The following is an 18,138-nucleotide window of genomic DNA, read 5'->3' as shown; positions in this document are numbered from 1 at the left end:
TGATGATGACACATTTCTGTCTGTCAACTTCTGGACGTTCTGGTAGATATGAAATGTTGGAAACATGCAGCATCCAATCAATAACACAGTAAAATGGCATGTCATAATGTGGCTACTGCACGAATCCGCGGATGAAACTGCCAGTAAGCTTTACAAAACTGTCTTAAAAACACACCAAAGTTTCATTAAATCACCTGAACAAAAATGCAATCTTAATATTTTATGAGTAATTTACATGATTTTGATGTTTAAAATGTAGTAAAAATGTACCGAAATTCACGCTACAAGAAACAGGAATTTTCACCATTTTTTTGTGATCAAATGATGCATGATGTCTTGTGACGTGTGGTATGACTGGAAAGATCGAAAAATTTAGCTTCAGTTGATGACGTAAAATAATAAATATTCATGAGTTGGGCGAGAATATACGAGTTAAAACGAGAGCCCATCATGCCATGCTATAGTCCTGCCAGCAAGACTTCAGTCTTTATCATAAACATAATGACATCTACTGACATATCGTTTCGCCGGCACGTTTCAAGAAATTAAATTTACGATCTTTATGCCTCCACCGGAGGTATTATGTTTCCTGGTTGTCCGTCCGTCCGTCCGTCCGTCGATCTGTCCGTCCGTCCGTCCGTCCGAGCTTGCGGGTGAAATATCTCGGAACTGATAAGATGTAAAGTGATGCAATTTGGTGGAGGGATGGTCATTGGCGGTCTTCAAATTCCAGTAGGTTTGGTTAGTGGGTCAAGGTCACCCAAGGTCATCTAGGGGTCATCTGAGGTCAAATGAGCAAAAACCGTCGTATGGGCATGAACCTTGGGGGGTACTGTAAACATTTTAGAACCAAATTTTTTGAGGGTCATTTTGGGGTCATCCGGGGTCACCCAGCCTGGGTCATCTGAGGTCAAATAACTTAAAACTGCCATATGGGCATGAACCTTGGTGGGTACTGTAAACATTTAGAACCAAATTTTTGGACGGTCTTTTGGGGGTCATCCGGGGTCACCCAGGGGTCATCTGAGGTCAAATAACTTAAAACTGTCATATGGGCATGAAACTTGGTGGGTACAGTTAACATTTAGAGTCAAATTTTTGGACGGTCTTTTTTGGGTCATCAGGGGTCACCCAGGGGTCATCTGAGGTCAAATTAGCAAAAACCGTTGTATGGGCATGAACCTTGGGGGGTACTGTAAACATTTTAGAACCAAATTTTTTGAGGGTCATTTTGGGGTCATCCGGGGTCACCCAGCCTGGGTCATCTGAGGTCAAATAACTTAAAACTGTCGTATGGGCATGAAACTGGGTGGATACAGTCAACATTTAGAGTCAAATTTTTGGACGGTCAGTTTGGGGTCAACCAGGGTCACCCAGGGGTCATCTGAGGTCAAATAACTTAAAACTGTCGTATGGACATGAAACTTGGTGGGTACAGTCAACATATAAAGTTAAATTTTTTGGAAGGTCATTTTTGGCCTTACATTCCACTCGGATAGTATCAAAATACTTCCTTGCTTCTGGTACCAAAATCAAACCATTTTGATGAAGACAAAATGGGTCAAGGATCTTTCATTTGTTACACTTTTTTTAAAAACTACACTGTCATCTAGAGATGGCCAGTTCCTAGTGAAATTGCACCAGTTAAAATGATACGCGTCAAGGTGGAGGCATTATGGCCGACGCTTATGCCGAGAACCGCGCAAGCAAGTCGAGAACCGCTCTAGTTTGATAATTAGTTAGGGATCGTTTTATTTTAACCTCTGGCATGAGAGATTGAGAATGTGGGTTAAAGATAAGCCACTCTGTGTTCTCATTTTGCAACCAAAATAGGCTTCTCATAAAGCTTAAATTTGCGGGAAATTATGCTGGCCATCCATGTATTTGAAACATGGCGGATATACCAAGCACCCTCACTACGTTCGGGTCTGTGAGGGTGCTCGACCAGGCATAGCCGTGACCATAAACAAAGGAAAACAATTTGCTTCCGGTAATTTTATAACGCCAATATTTCTTATGGCCAAGCTTGCTTGGCGGATCGTAGAAACAACATTGCCAGTCTTGGAAAACCTTTCCAAATCATTTCCACTGGTTTAAAAGTCCCGCAGACATCCGCCAGTATTGCTAATCACAATCAGAAAAAATACATAAATTCACCGTAACTTTGGAAGGAAATGAGGGAATTCGATCAGGTTTTCGCTAGTAAATCAACTTGAACTCGGAAACACAATGACGCAATCGACGAACAAGTGACCGATGCAAAAGGGCACTATTAAATACCATCCATTTCCGGTACGGGTCACCTGGGGGGTCGGTTTAAATTCAATTTTAAAATAGATGATCGATATTGTCGCATAACGACCATAAACATCAAAGGCCGTGTTTGAGGGACTGCACTGATTAAATCCATTCAAGTGATGACTCGCGTTGAATAGCGTAATCGGCTTAACCCTATTGAGTGGAGTAGGATTTTTCTGTGGAATCTCCTTCTATTAGTAGCTCGATGATACAATGTACACAGCAAAGCATGCCCAGGCTGGTTCCAGTTGACTGAATCTTGTTCTTGTTTGGATATTGGCCAACAATAAATGAACATTCCTGATGAAGTCAAGCAGAAGCAGTCATGAAGTGTGTACGCATGTATTTTGCTGTTTAGTTTTAATCCGGCTGGGGGCTTGGTATGTCTACCTGCAGCTGTTCTTCCGTGAACAGCTGTCTCCCGGGGGCTGTCCCTACCATGAATACAGCGCAGACATAGGCCTCTAGGTGCATATTCCGAGGAGCATAACAAACACCAAATGGGCCAGAGCCAAAAATGGTCATCACTGAACCTAAAATTGAGAAATTGTCACAGGAATGAATTTCTCCTCTGGTTTAATAGACTACTTACCAAAGATTATGAATCGGCAAAAAAGGAGTAAAATTTGCCCATCAAGTTCGGAATCCAAGCAATAAAATACACACATAGCGCCCTCTCGGTGTGGCGGGACAGAATTGTTAAATTTGATGTTACTACATATTTAAAAAATATAGGATTTTTTTGTTTATGGTATTATAAAGGTCTTCTGTATAGACAATTTCAGCACTAAAAAAAATGTCAGTGGACTTTTCAAAAATAAAGAAATAAATTAAAATATACATTTGTAAAATTCCGTCCCGCCACATTTTGAGGTGATTTTTTTACGTTCCGGAAGGGACGAAAAAAACATTTTTAGTCAAAACTATTATGGTAATAAACATTCCTGAGTACACACAAATTGAATTCATCAACTTTGCTAGACTCAGAGCCATTTTAACTTCTTCTATTTCAGGCCTTTTGTGGTAGGATGCCAGCAACAGAGATGTCACACTTCCGGATTTATCCGGATTTCCGGATTTTTTTATGTGCTCCGGATTTTTTTAAAAATAATGATTTTTTTTTTTAATTTTGTTTTTGTTTTTTTTTTTTTTGTTTTTTGGAGTGTCCCTGGACCATGAACTAAATGCTAGGATCATTCATGGTTGACCTACAAAACATATTGTTTGTGTTTTTAATATGCAATTAGTGATAATTTGTGTTCATGTCATACTCTTCCAATGATTTCAAAATGGATACAAATTCAATACATTTTAAAATCATTAATCACTATGCATATTAAAAACACAAACATTTTTTCCCTTTTTGTAGGTCAACCTTTCCTGCGGTGCAAAATGAGCAGAAACCCTCTGGCTTGCACATTAATCCCCCGCATGTGGGCCCCCTCCCACATTCCCGAAGAGGGGGTGGGGGTCAAAATTTTGATGAATCATCGTTTTTATATTGCGCATTAAAATAAATATATCAATTTCAGCCATGTAAGCCATGTCATTAGGAAAAAAAAAACTTTGAAGAATGTCTCTCATGTACAAAAGTATAGGAAACTGAACATTTAAAACCACTTTTTTACTACATGTAGGATGAAGGAAGCATTTTTTCAAAAAAATCTAAAACAGGTTTTAATGTCAAAATGGTCTCTTTTGGGGTGCTATATCTGCTAAAATGTTTGTCATCCTGAAACTAAAAGCACACTGACCATCAAGGCCCAGGATGGGGTGCCGGTTGGTGGGGGTGGGTGGGGTGGGGTGGGGTGGGGCAGGCAGTGGATGCCAAGCACAATGGTTAAATATTGCTTTATTTTTCTGCTTCACATATATCAACATCAGCCATATTTGTCTTGTAATAAAGCCAAAAAAAACATTTTTTAAGAGTGTCTCTTGTGCATAAAAGTATAGGAAACTCAAACTTTAAGCATGTTTTCTGAAGAAGGAAGCACTTTTATTAAAAGTGTAGAACAAGCCAGGAGCTTTGAAATGTTCTTTTACCCTCTGAAATGGCCTTTCCTGTGGTGCTAAACGTGCAGAAACCATCTGGCTTTGGGGGGCTTCGCCCCCTCAACCCCCACCGGGGCGGGGCCCTTGAGCCCGGCCCCCTTCATTGGAAGTGAAAGAAAAGACAATTTTGTAAGTTTTAAAGTGAATCAATTGCTTTTTTTCTTGATTTTGACATGGTGGACAGAATTCCGTCCTGCCACATTCCGTCCCGCCACATTGACATGATTTTTAAAAATTAATGAAGGTACTATAAAGAGGGGGGTGAATTTTATAATTACTTCCCTAACAAAAGAAGGATAGTTGAAGTTAATACAGTACCAATGTTAGAAACAAATGTTTTATCCCAGTACTTTTGATAAAAATTCAACAAATGTACTGTGTTCACAAATACACCAGGCACAACAAGAAAATTGTCAGTTATATTCATCCTTGCTGTTCAATAACCTGGTAATTTTGGATTATTCCGAAATATACATTTTGTTAATTGGACTTTTCTTTCTCATTTGACACCCTGTTCGTGAACATTGAGCAAGAAATGACCAAGATATGCGTCTCCAAACTCTCAAACCCCAAAATGAAAAGTTGCAATTTTAACGATTCAATTGTCCCTGTTACACTTGTTAATTGGACTTTTCTTTCTCATTTGACACCCTGTTCGTGAACATTGAGCAAGAAATGACCAAGATGATGCGTCTCCAAACTCTCAAACCCCAAAATGAAAAGTTGCAATTTTAACGATTCAATTGTCCCTGTTACACTGTGTGCTTTATTGATTGGCCCGTGTGACTTGTGTGCAATACACCGATGCGTTCCCATTGAAAATCGTTGAAAATGCAACTTTTGATTTTGGGGTTTGAGGCTTTGGAGGCGCATAGCTTGGCCACTTCTTGCTCAATGTTCAAGAACAGGGTGTCAAATGAGAAAGCAAAGTCCAATTAACATAATGTATATTTCAGAATAATCCAAAATTATCAAGTTATTGAACAGCAAGGATAAATATAACTGACAAGTTTCTTTTTGTGCCTGGTGTACATGAAGTTTATCATTCCGTCCCGCCACATCAATGAATTTGTGTTACCGTGGGAACATGTTGATTCTTTGGACTATTTTTCTTGTGTAAGAATGTAGTCTCTAACTTACTTGTTTATATTAAGAACATGAAGAATCCATAAAATAAACAGTCACAGAGCTACAATTTAAAAGCCCACAAACGGGAAACGTATGACCTTTGACATGCATGCATTCTTTTGTCGAGAGTGACATGGTCTTTCAATTCCTGCCGAGTGTCCATGGCAGACTTGACTATGCTTCAGTGGTCATGAAAGGATTCAATAACCTTTGCCCCACTAATCCCATCTATTGTCTGAAATTGCTCCTCGGAAGATGTATCATAAGAACTTGGTCCTCAAATGATAGTCATATAATAACCAAAAGATATATGACTGACTATCATTATGGACTGAGTTCCGCTGTCTAAATACAGCGTCGCTATAATTCACCAGCAAATGTTGTCCGTTTTCACTCATTCATTGTTCAAAATGTGACACCAAATACAGCCCCCGAATTGGTCTACTTTTAGCGGACCTCAACTCCGAAACATTTTGGTGATATAGTTAAAAATGCGATCCCCAACCCTTTGCTTGTCACGTACCAAGACAGTCTCAAACGATACCAGTGAATTCAAGAACACCACCGCCCATGCGTATGACCTTTTTAGCCTACGTATTGTATCCTACTATCACTCAGGGAATACAGAAGATTGGGAAGTGTCACTCTATTATAAAAGAAATAAAACTATGGAAGCAGCCATTACCCTGCCCAATGTACCGGTCAATTTTTGTTTAAATAAGTATGGAATGTTAATTTTTAACTGATATTTTTTTATATTTGTTTTAAATGTGAAAGAAAAGCATTGATATGATTTAAGAACTTAGCCAAAATTACTACTGGGCTTATACCCGAGTGCACCCTTGTTCTCAGAATAGTTTGGAAAATAGGGGGTGGGCTTATATCCGAAGGTGGGCTTATACCCGAGTGGTTGCCGGTACATCCATTTGATCAACAATCCTGTTATCCAGGCCAAGATACAAGAAAATACCGTTTCAAACACAAAAATTAACCTAAAGTTACACACCTACATGTAAGTCTTGGCGATAGTCTATTTAGATCATCGTTGTCTAGCTCGAAGTGATTGGCCCCCGATGATTGACAGTTGGGAACATGTACTGTACGCGTAGCCATGGTAGTTTCAGACTTTTTAAAAGCTCTTTCAATTCAAATACATGTGTAAGGTCAAAAACCAAAGTTTTCAAATTTAGACATGATACTGGTACATGTACATTGTATACTGAAACTGAATTATTTGTCAATTTCCAACAGAGCTTGATCCAAAGATTTTCAAAATGAGTGGTGAAGCGGTGACAACTACTGATGATGGCGATACAGCCCAACCAAAAAGGCCACAGTTTGGAACTCGGTTTTTGACCAATCCAGAAAATGTATTCCAACATAATGCATGGTAAGTTTGTACAATCAGTACAGAATCAACAAATGTTGATAAATTTGTGACTATTTTTGCATTTTTCTCAAAAATAATAACACACTGGTAACAAAAGTTATTTATATTATAGGGGCATGGAATCCAGTTACTAGTACTACACTGGAATTTCAGTGACTCAAGACAAGCGATATGTTATTTATGATAAGAAAAGAGGTACTGTACCACTAGAATGTACCTCATTTCTTAACATATATATATTATTGTTAGTTGTGATTTCTTACGACTAGTCCAATAAAATATCCATTTACTTGCAGATGTTTCGGAAACTATCAGTTTCCTTTATCGATGCTATTGATGTAATGACGATCTGTATACAGCTGATGTTGACTGCTGCCTAGCAACTGAGTTGCCAGTTGATTTCTTGTCAGTTATCAGATCGTCAAAACGTGACTCAAGTTGTATTGCCCTCGCCTCTGTTCATGGTGTTGCCCCGCTTTCTGATGGTGATTGCCTCTTTGATCCATCTTTTATATCTGTTGCTCTCTTTGCCCACGATCTTAGCCTCATCCCAGTCGATTACATGATTGTTTTCAACCACATGGTCTGTGATAGCTGACTTATGAATAACAGACTGTGATGCCTTTCTCGTGGCACTTGTTTTGATGTTGTCTCCGATTTTCTCAGCCTCAGTCTTATGTTCGTCAAGCCTTTTCCCGAATTTCCTGCCTGTCTCCCCGATGTAAGCCGAATTACAGTTTTTGCAAGGAATGGAATATATCACATCCGTAGAATTATGAGGTTCTGGCTTGTCTTTTGGATGAACTAAGAGATTGCGAAGAGTGCAATGTGGTTTCATTGCAGTGGCGATGTTATACGTTTTGAAAACCCTAGAAATGCGCTCGGACAAACCTTCCACATAAGGAACAACTACCAACCCTTTAGACTTGTTCGAATCGTCTTTCTTCTTTCTCTCTTTCTTTGACTTTGGTTTTGCCATCTGATCTTTCACCTTCTTGATGCTCCAATCCGGGTAGCCACATTTCTGAAGCGCGCCTTTGATGTGATCGTCCTCTCTTTCCTTGTCCTCATCTTCGGTGACAATTCGGTTCTTTCTGTCCATGAGTGTGCGGACGACCCCTAATTTTTGGTGTAGAGGGTGATGTGACCTAAAGTTCAAGTATTGGTCGGTGTGTGTTGCCTTCCGATACACCAATAATTTAATCGATCCGTCATCACGTCGAACAATCAAGGCGTCTAAAAACGGGATCTTGCCATCCTTCTCCTCTTCATAAGTAAACTTGATTGAATCTGTGTCGTCCACTTGGTTGAGGTGGTCGGTGAGGGCGTTAACTTCATCTTTCGTCACAATTTCCAAGATATCATCGACATACCTTTTCCACAGCTTCGGTTTGCATTCCATAGGCGCCGTAGCAATCGCAGTCCCTTCCAGGTGACAAGAAATCAACTGGCAACTCAGTTGCTAGGCAGCAGTCAACATCAGCTGTATACAGAATGTCATTACATCAATAGCATCGATAAAGGAAACTGATAGTTTCCGAAACGTCTGCAAGTAAATGGATATTTTATTGGACTAGTCGTAAGAAATCACAACCAACAATTCTACAATGAACAGTCCTGATGAATTTGTTCAAGAATATATATTATGAATCACCTGTCTTGTATCACTGAAATTTCAGTGAAGTAATTGGATTCCTTGCCCCTATAATTAGGCCCCGGCAAAAAACGCAATTTTTAAAGGCAAAAACAAGATATGAAAAAATAAAAAGCGAGATTTACCCCAAATATGCTTTAAAAACCGAGATTTTCCCGGAAAATCACCGCCAAAAACAGAAAAATCCCTGAATATTAAAAACAAAATACTGCCCTCTGGAAGTCCAATTAGTCCAATGTATGTAAACATGTGCCGATTCACGATCGAAGGATGAAAAACGTAAACAGAAGTTCCAAATATTTCCACCTCAATATGTTGTTTACATAATAAATCTTTTCTCAGTTTAATAAATTTAACTATAAACTACTACAATTTAGTATTCAATTACCTTGACATGACATTTTAGAGACCAATTAAGCACTGAAACTACACACTGGTGAGTGCATTTTAAGCTTACTTGATGACATGAATTGTCAACACGGCATGGGACTCAATGATTTTCGGAAGTTTTTATGGCATTAAACACCTTGTTTTATTGTTTGTAAAAGCGAGATAATTACTCAATAGCGAGACTTGCGGCGAGAAAACCGAGATTGCGTTTTTTGCCGGGGTTTACCTATAATATACATAACTTTTGTTACCAGTGTGTAGTTTTAACTACACACTGGTAACAAAAGATAAATTTTGTGACTAATTTTGCATTTTTCTCAAAAATTAAAATTTTTGAGAAAAATGCAAAATTAGTCACAAAATTTATCAGGGGGTGTAGTAACACCTTTAACCAGGGTTTTATCTTTAATTTTTAGTGCTCTATTTGTGCTCTATTTGGTGAAGGGGTCAAATGAGAGGGATGCGTTTGTTTTCACCTCCAAACGTGGACTTTGAGTCCACACTTATGTAGTGAAAATCCACACATACATGTAGCAAACCGTGGACGTCACAGTCATATGACAGCGGCAGAGAGTATACTATACAGTATAACTTTGCATATCGTTTCTCATTTGCAATTTTGATTTTCTGAGTAATAAACCCATGAATTATGGGTTTATTATTCCACAAGTTAATGAAAAATGCGGCTGGAAATTTGATGAATTATGGGTTTATTATTCAGAAAATCAAAATTGCAAATGAGAAACATGTAAAAATGACTTAGGCATTTAGCGTAGCAGGCTGATGATATGGAGTAGGGTCCTCTATCGTAGGTGTAATACGAGGTTGACGGTTAGCTGTGAAATATGACAGAAATCCACGTTTGGATTATGATATGTCTGTGTGACACACAATATGGGTCCATGGTTGTCGGTGAAAACATGTAGTGTTGAGCAAAAGCAGTAGTGTATGTGTGTGTTATGTGTATTACACTTTGACTTATGTATTTAGCCCTATTCATCAATGTCCTGAATGATGTTCGGCAACTGGACAACCATAAGTCTATATAGTGATTATAGCCATATAGTATATGGTGGGATGTGTAATAACTGTCTCGATAAGTGGAGATGATGCTCAAATGCAACTTTAGGTTATTTGAAGCTTTTTACACATTCAGAATGTAGGGACCATGGCTGATAACGTCCCTCTTCGATGGTGATTACAAATGCACCCCCCCCCCCGCACACACACACATTTATTTATGTTATATATTTCTACAGGGATAATGTGAGCTGGGATAATGACAAGTTAGCAGAGGCTCAGAAGAAGGTTGAAGCAAATTCAAGTCAAGTATTGGAGCCAGATATGCAAGGTACATGTTGACAAGTGTTGGAAAATATGGGAAATTCAAGAAGCTCATTCAGGGGACATTTTGGAATTTTGAGGGAAATTTGGAATGACACTTTGGAATTTGAAGGGAAATTTTAATTTCCCATGAAAGACATATGTGGAAACTTTTGAGATTTTAAGAAGTCTAAACCTGCAGTAGTTTCAGAAATGAGATATAATGTAAATGTTGGCAAAGGGTATACTGCCACAGATTAGTATGCAAGCACGGGATGTTGGGAGTCACTTCAGATTCAGTAAAGCAATGTAAGCTGCCATCACGCTGCCACTGCATTATTGGAACACAACCGATTGTGTATGATTGCTACATGTACATGTAGGTGGAAACTTGCTCAATTGTATGTGATACTGATATTGCAAGCTTTGTTTATTTCTTTTATTTCAGATAAGTATGAGAATGAAGCAGACCAATTCTGGAATTGTTTTTACTCGCAACATCAGAACCGGTTCTTCAAGGATCGTCATTGGCTATTCACTGAGTTCCCAGAACTAGCTACTTCCGTAAATACCCAGCATGCATCAGAGGTCAAAGGTGACCAAAGTTTACCTGAATCAGGTGCTGCTTGTCAAATTGGGGAAGCTGTTAGAACTATCAACCAAGTTTCTATTGGTCACAATAGGTGTGAAGATACTGAAGTAACAAATTCAAACTTGGAAACCAAAACGGATCATGGTGCTCAAATATCTCAACTAGACTCAACTGCATCTGATCCGGGGCAAAGTGCTATTGATGAACTATCAAAAGATGGGTCAGAGGTCACAGCAGAGAGTTTTGTTATTCCTGGTGATTGGGAATATCCTGGGCAGTGGGCTAAGACACGCATGCTTGAAGTTGGATGCGGCGTTGGCAATACTGTCTTCCCAATTCTGCAGACTAACAAGTGAGTCATGTAGTAGGGTCATCAGTCTTTGTCTCTAGATTTTTGTTCAGATTGTTTGTTTCAGTTTTTATCTCGCCTCTGGGAGCAGCGTGGCACACTGGTTAAGGACTTTGCCTTTGGTGCTAGAGGTCCCGGGTTCGATTCCCTGCAGGTACTGCAGGACCAAAAAAAATCTTATCCGCTCTCCCCGTGGCTTATCTGGTAAAAGCGGGGCAGATGACCCACGATAAAAGACCTCGTTACAGTCAGTTCCTATCAGGGTAACAAGCCCAATCGTTGGCTACACTTGACTGTCCTGTAAAAATTACCCCGACCAGCTATATACGGCGACCCCCTTCGTTCACCAGGTCACTTGTGCCTGGCTGAAGATTCATCAGCGTTATCTCTTAGATTTCGGCTGTTAATGCCTAGATATGCTCGACATAAAAAAAAGTCTAAGGAAATAGCCACAATTACACAAAATACAAATATTTGTTATTATTTCCCATACAAATATTGTATTACATTTTCAAGCAAATGCAAAAATAAATTATCCTTTTCTTCAGTGTTAATTAAATTACAGTCTGGTGGAGAAACAAACTTTAATTCCCGTAATAGAAAATCTTTGCGTGTTTTTACGGGTCAGTCTCATAATGGGCATTCATTTTTCAAGTAGTGTAACCGTCTTGACTTGCTTGCTTCTCTTTCCAGTGATCCTGATGTGTTTGTTTACTGCTGTGATTTCTCTGATGTTGCTATAAATCTGGTTAAGGTAAGTTTTCATTTTTTCTGATGGTTGAGGGTGATGACCACTGAATGTGAAGTTGCTGCTAAAATTAAAAAAATGAGCCTTTTCACAATTCCAGTAAATCTCAGAACAAAATGCATTGTGAGTAATATGCATGGGAGGAGGAGTGGGAGATAAACCAGCATGGATCTCATTCAGTATTTAAATGCCAAACTTTGTACAAAATGCTTTATTATACTTGTCTGGCATAAGCCTATTGCTATAACATTATTGAAATTGGTTGAACTATATTAGAACTGCCAAGACCTAACTCTAAAAGTGAGAAGATGAACAAAAAAGTTGTTTGTTACAATCGGGATTCGGACCCCAGACTGCTCGTGTGGCAAGCACTCCATCGCCGACCACTAACCATGGGTGTTTCACTGGCCCGGCCATTACCAACCGTGCACATACATGTACATGTATGACTTCAGGTGATTATGTTATCGCATCATGTGTGATGCATGCCTGCTGGTGCTTTTGCTTTCTAAGATTTTGTAGAGTTGGGATAATGTTAACTAATGAAAACTAAAGTTCTTGAAAGTCGCAGTTCATCCACACGGCCGGCAATAGAGGGAATTGGATCATTAATCTCTTGTCAATGTACTGGTTGAGGGTGATGACCACTGAATGTAAAGTTGCTGCTAAAATAAAAAATGAGCCCTTTCACAATTCCAGTAAATCTCAGAACAAAATGCATTGTGGGTAATATGCATGGGTGGAGGAGTGGGAGATAAACCAGCATGGATCTCATTCAGTATTTCAATGGCAAACTTTGTACAAAATGCTTTATTTATACTTGTCTGGCATAAGCGTATTGCTATAACATATTGAAATTGGTTGAACCATATTAGAACTGCCAAAACCTAACTCACCACGGGTGTTTCACTGGCCCGGCCATCACCAACCGTGCACATACATGTATGACCTTGGGTGATTATATTATCGCATCATGTGTGATGCATGCATGCTGGTGCTTTTGCTTTCTAAGATTTTGTAGAGTTGGGATAATGTTAACTAATGAAAACTAAAGTTCCTGAAAGTCGCAGTTTATCCACACGGCCGGCAATGATATAAGATTGGATCGATTTAGCCCATATTTATTGGTCGAGCTATGAGTGTTACAATATTGGATGAGACGTAGTCGAGTCCAATATTTTAAAACTCATAGCGAGGCCAATAAATATTGGGCGTAAAGCATCCAATTTTATCATTATTATGTTTTGGATCCAATATTTTTACACACTGGGATTCATCAAAACATAATAATAGAGGGAATTGGATCATTAATCTCTTGTCAATGTACTGGATGTCGAAGTTCTGATCATGCACAATTGAATTGCGAAAGTACTTCTTGTTGTCACCTCACTACACCTATCCTCTCATCATGCCTCATATTACAGATATAGCTTTAAATATTATTGATACTTCCATCCATATTCCATTCATAGGAACATGCAGACTACACTCCAAGGCGTTGCCATGCATTTGTGTTTGACATCACTGATGAGGCAACACCATTACCATTCCCAGAAAACAGCCTAGATATTGTCATCTTGATCTTTGTGTTATCTGCTGTTCACCCAGACAAGTAAGTGATTGCTATCAATTATTGTAATTGTTGGTTGGGATTATACTGAACTTATACATCACAGAATTGAAGTTCTCTTTTTTCTGTGGTAGTTTAGTTCTAGTGACACCAAATGTTATCTTATAAATCAAACTCACATGCATGTAATTAATTGCCTGGCTGAACTATATCAACATCCCCATAGTGATACTTGTACGGTCGTGCGTCTTGAATTCACCATCCAAAAACGTTTTTCCAAAGTCGACTCCAATGAAATGATGATATCTCTGCTAAGCAATAAGTTATTGTCATGCTTGTGGTCTAATTTATCTTAATTACTTATCGTATCATAGTCGAAGTATACATTTTCTGAAGGGAAATTTAATGAGGAATCTAAATATGGACTTATTTTTTCTGTATGGGTTAGGGGCAAAATGTTTCAGTTCAAAATATGTTGAATTGTAAAATATTCTAACATACTTTGGAACACCCTGTATTCCGAGATTACTAAACAGCTGTGATTTTGGTTTTTTCCAAAGTCAGTAGGCTCCCCCTATCCTCTAACCAAATGAATGTTGTTTACTTCCAGTTTATTACTGCAAGTTGGTAATAAGCAATGCATTAAGTATCCCATTTTTTATCTGAATCTTTTTAATTCCACCCTGTATAACTTAAAGGTCACCCTGTATAATGAGTTGAAATGTATATATCTGAATTGCTCATGCCTTCAGCTTTCCAAAAATATATACTTTTGCTAGTTTTGGGTACATAATTGTGGAGATAATCTAATTAGAAACTCGTATGGTATAAAAATTCATAATATTTGTGATGTAACGCTAAGGGTGGCGAGTTCAGGACACACGGCCGTACATTTGTATGGTATGATGAGGGGGTCTCATATCACACAATTGTTGTACTCTTTTAAAATGTTGCCAAATGTTGAGAAATATCTACCAACAGAGCACATCTATCCTAAACACATGCATGTACACTGCATTTACAATGAAAAGTTAAAAACCCATTTTCAAATAGAGTCTTGTTGTGATATTTACATATTTTCAAATGAGTTTACTTTGTCTTTTCTACTATTTTACTATTTTTAACCCTTTAACAAAAATATGAATGCAAAATATTGTGCATGTTATTGCTTTCTCTATATAGAATGCAGTCTTCAGTGAATAGGCTTGCTAGGTGCTTGAAACCAGGGGGCTTAATCTTACTCAGGGATTATGGTCGCTACGACATGGCACAACTCAGATTTAAAACAGGTTAGTAGAAAAACACTTTGCTATTGAATAATAACAGACAAAAGAAAGAATAAACTAGAGTTAAGCAAAATGAATCAGTAAGGCACACGTGACTATGAATGATCATACCAATACAGGCAAGTTTATTTATTTATTTATTTATTATTTATTTGGCAAAATTGACAACAATACAGAAAATAACAAATACGCTATCAATCATCATCACAAGAAACACACAACCAAGTCAATGAGCCAGGATAACTCATAAAGTTGGCTAAATATGCCAACTTATTTCCAATGGGGTCCAAAATGAAAAGGGAGATGAAAACAGAGCCACAAAAGAGGGGGACAAAAGAGAAATAAGTTAAACATATTCAGCCATTTCCTGGTTCATTGAGGTTGAAGATAAATGGGTTTTGACATGGGATTTGAAGGAATTCTTGTTGGTGATAGCTGATGTGAATAGGTAAAGAATTCAAGTCAAAGTTAACTATGTCCTTGTGAAATATTGAAGTAGCTTAAACTTTCCGGGACAAACTGATCATTCTATTTTATCTTACCTGTATGAAACTGATTCTGGCTGCTACATATGGTTTATATAATATAATAGTGAAGAATTTTTGCGGTAGTAATGCCCAACATGTGTGTCTGGATTTAAGTTCATTTCTTGACAGTGGGACCATGTATGTGTAAACATCTGTTCTGTTCCATCTTATTCTTTGAAAGTCTTACAACCGCATATTTTGAGCTTTTGACTCCAAATGGGATCATATGACAACCAGGTTAAGAAGCTCTGGGATATTGTACACCCTAGTGTCAGTTCAACAGACTTTCCATTTTGTGCCTGAATCCAAATGTATTAGAATTGTAACTTGTGTGGGCCATCTTTATCCACAGGTCGCTGTTTATCAGAACATTTCTATGTACGGGGAGACGGAACTAGGGTCTACTTCTTTACACAAGGTAACCATTTTATGTGCAAAGGAAGCATGTATGTACGTCATCCACCAGTGGAGCTCCTGCGCCCCTCCGCAGAACTTCCGGTAGTGGATGTTCTGCGCTCGGGGCGCAGAACATCCACTGTCGGAGTTGATGCGCCCGGGCGCAGTCCCTTATATGTAACGATGGATCATTTCTGCGCTCAGGCGCAGAACATCCACTGTCGGAGTTGATGCGCCCGGGCGCAGTCCCTTATATGTAACGGTGGATCATTGCTGCGCTGGGGTGCAGAACATCCACTGTTGGAGTAGCTGCGCTCGGAAGCAAAATAATAGATTTTCTTATTATAATAACGGTGGATCATTTCTGCGCCGGGCGCAGAACATCCACTGTCGGAGTTGATGCGCCCGGGCGCAGTCCCTTATATGTAACGGTGGATCATTGCTGCGCTCGAGCGCAGAACATCCACTGTTGGAGTAACTGCGTTCTGAAGCAAAATATTAGATTTTCTTATTATAATAACGGTGGATCATTGCTGCGCTGGCGCAGAACATCCACTGTTGGAGTAACTGCGCTCGGAAGCAATATAATACATTTTCTTATTAGGCCTATATTAATAAATAATGCACGAGCGTAGAAATGATCCACCAGTATTATAATAAGAAAATCTATTATTTTGCTTCCGAGCGCAGCAACTCCGACAGTGGATGTTCTGCGCCCGATCGCAGCAATGATCCACCGTTACATATAAGGGACTGCGCCCGGGCGCATCAACTCCGACAGTGGATGTTCTGCGCCCGAGCGCAGAAATGATCCACCAGTATTATAATAAGAAAATCCATTATTTTGCTTCCGGCGCAGTTACTCCGACAGTGGATGTTCTGCGCCCCCGAGCGCAGAACATCCACTACCGGAAGTTCTGCGGAGGGGCGCAGGAGCTCCACTGGTGGATCACATACATAACTCAAGGAAGTGCTTGTATGTTCTTCCCTCTAACAACAAGCTCCTATATATATGACATAATATTGAATTCACTACTGTGCTACAATAATTAAAAATGGTAGAAAAAATTGCACGTGACAATTATTTCAATTAAACTTCAACATGCACATGATTGGTTAGTATCTCGTAAGTAGGGGGTGCTTTCCATAATAATAATAATAATAATAATCTTTCTTTATTGAGGGTAATTCCACTTCAGTGTCAAGCACTGCTTTCCAAGCAGGCCCTCATACAATTATAAATAATGTAAATTGATAAACGGTAAATACACATGATAAATCAAAAGCATAATATTGGTTACATATAGTAACGCGATATTGGCCAATCATGGGAGTTTGATTGACAGGATCATCAGACTCAAACTAGTTTTGCTTTAATTATAAGCCTTCATACCGTAACCATTTCCAGCAAAGTTTATTATGGAGCTACACTATATTTATATTGGATGGAGATGACTATCGATGAATATGTCTATCAAGATCTTCAAAAAGACAGACAGAAAAATGAAGAAGAAAGAAATTATTCTGCAATTTTAACAAAATTGGTATCTTTGTGTGTTTTGTCCTTGTCAACAGATGAACTTAGAGATCTATTCACCAAAGCTGGACTGGAAGAAGAACAAAATATGGTTGACAGAAGGCTACAGGTCAACAGAGGGCGCCAGTTGACAATGTATCGTGTCTGGATTCAATGCAAGTATCGCAAACCAGTCGCAGAGAGCTGACGATAGATCAGCCTTCCATAAGTGAAATTGTTAATATAATTTGGAAATAGAATGGGCAAACATTGATACATGAGTTGAATATTTTTTAACAAATGATTTACAATGGTTTACAAAAATTGCCAATGGTCCATTCAATTTCCAAGTTAAAATGCAGCTCTGTCTATCTTTTTTGTGTTATGCTGGTTTCATACTTTCCTGCCACTTTGCCGCTCAGACGACGATTTTGCTTCACTGTGCAATCACACCAGAATCGCTAGCGGTAACCAGTGACATGCCGATATATCGATCACTCCACCGCTTTGCCCAAGCGGCCAATCGCTAGGAGTTGAATTCTAGTCAAACAAGTCAACTCGGGAGTGGTGCCGCTCTGACGTATGAGAATAAGATACGATTTTTGGCTGTGCTGAGCAGCAACATTGGCTTTCATAGTCATGCCGCTCTTGCACAAAAGAACAAGCAGCATGATGAAGTGTCGCACTGCTCAGCGGCAAGCGACAGAAAGTGTGAAACCAGCATTATGCTGCAAGATATAGGTGGGTGGTCCGATTGTAACTAATGAAGTTACGTACCTGTTTTTTAGGCCCCTAATCCAAACAGTCTTATATCAGGTTTTGAGTTACATTGCTCAAGCGATTTGGATTCTAGAAGCAAAAATGCGTATCATAAAGTGGCCCATAGAACAGGTGACTTTAAAGGTGGTATACCACCAAA

At 38.9% G+C, this 18,138-nt stretch overlaps 1 protein-coding gene across 1 annotated transcript; it reads left to right on the top strand.

The window, feature by feature from the left end:
• Positions 1-6,735: 6,735 nt before the first annotated feature.
• Positions 6,736-17,861, top strand: LOC140151393 (tRNA N(3)-cytidine methyltransferase METTL2-like). Its single transcript, XM_072173718.1, has 8 exons — positions 6,736-6,868; positions 10,172-10,263; positions 10,684-11,179; positions 11,870-11,930; positions 13,397-13,536; positions 14,677-14,783; positions 15,660-15,725; positions 17,279-17,861. Exons 1-8 carry the CDS (start codon positions 6,753-6,755, stop codon positions 17,425-17,427), a joined length of 1,227 nt encoding a protein of 408 aa, XP_072029819.1. The 5' UTR covers positions 6,736-6,752; the 3' UTR covers positions 17,428-17,861.
• Positions 17,862-18,138: the final 277 nt, after the last annotated feature.

Source organism: Amphiura filiformis, chromosome 4 (genome assembly GCF_039555335.1).
Source record: "Amphiura filiformis chromosome 4, Afil_fr2py, whole genome shotgun sequence".
Lineage (NCBI taxonomy): Eukaryota > Metazoa > Echinodermata > Ophiuroidea > Amphilepidida > Amphiuridae > Amphiura > Amphiura filiformis.
Note: the sequence above shows the minus strand (reverse complement) of the source record. Positions and strands in the feature narration are given on the sequence as shown.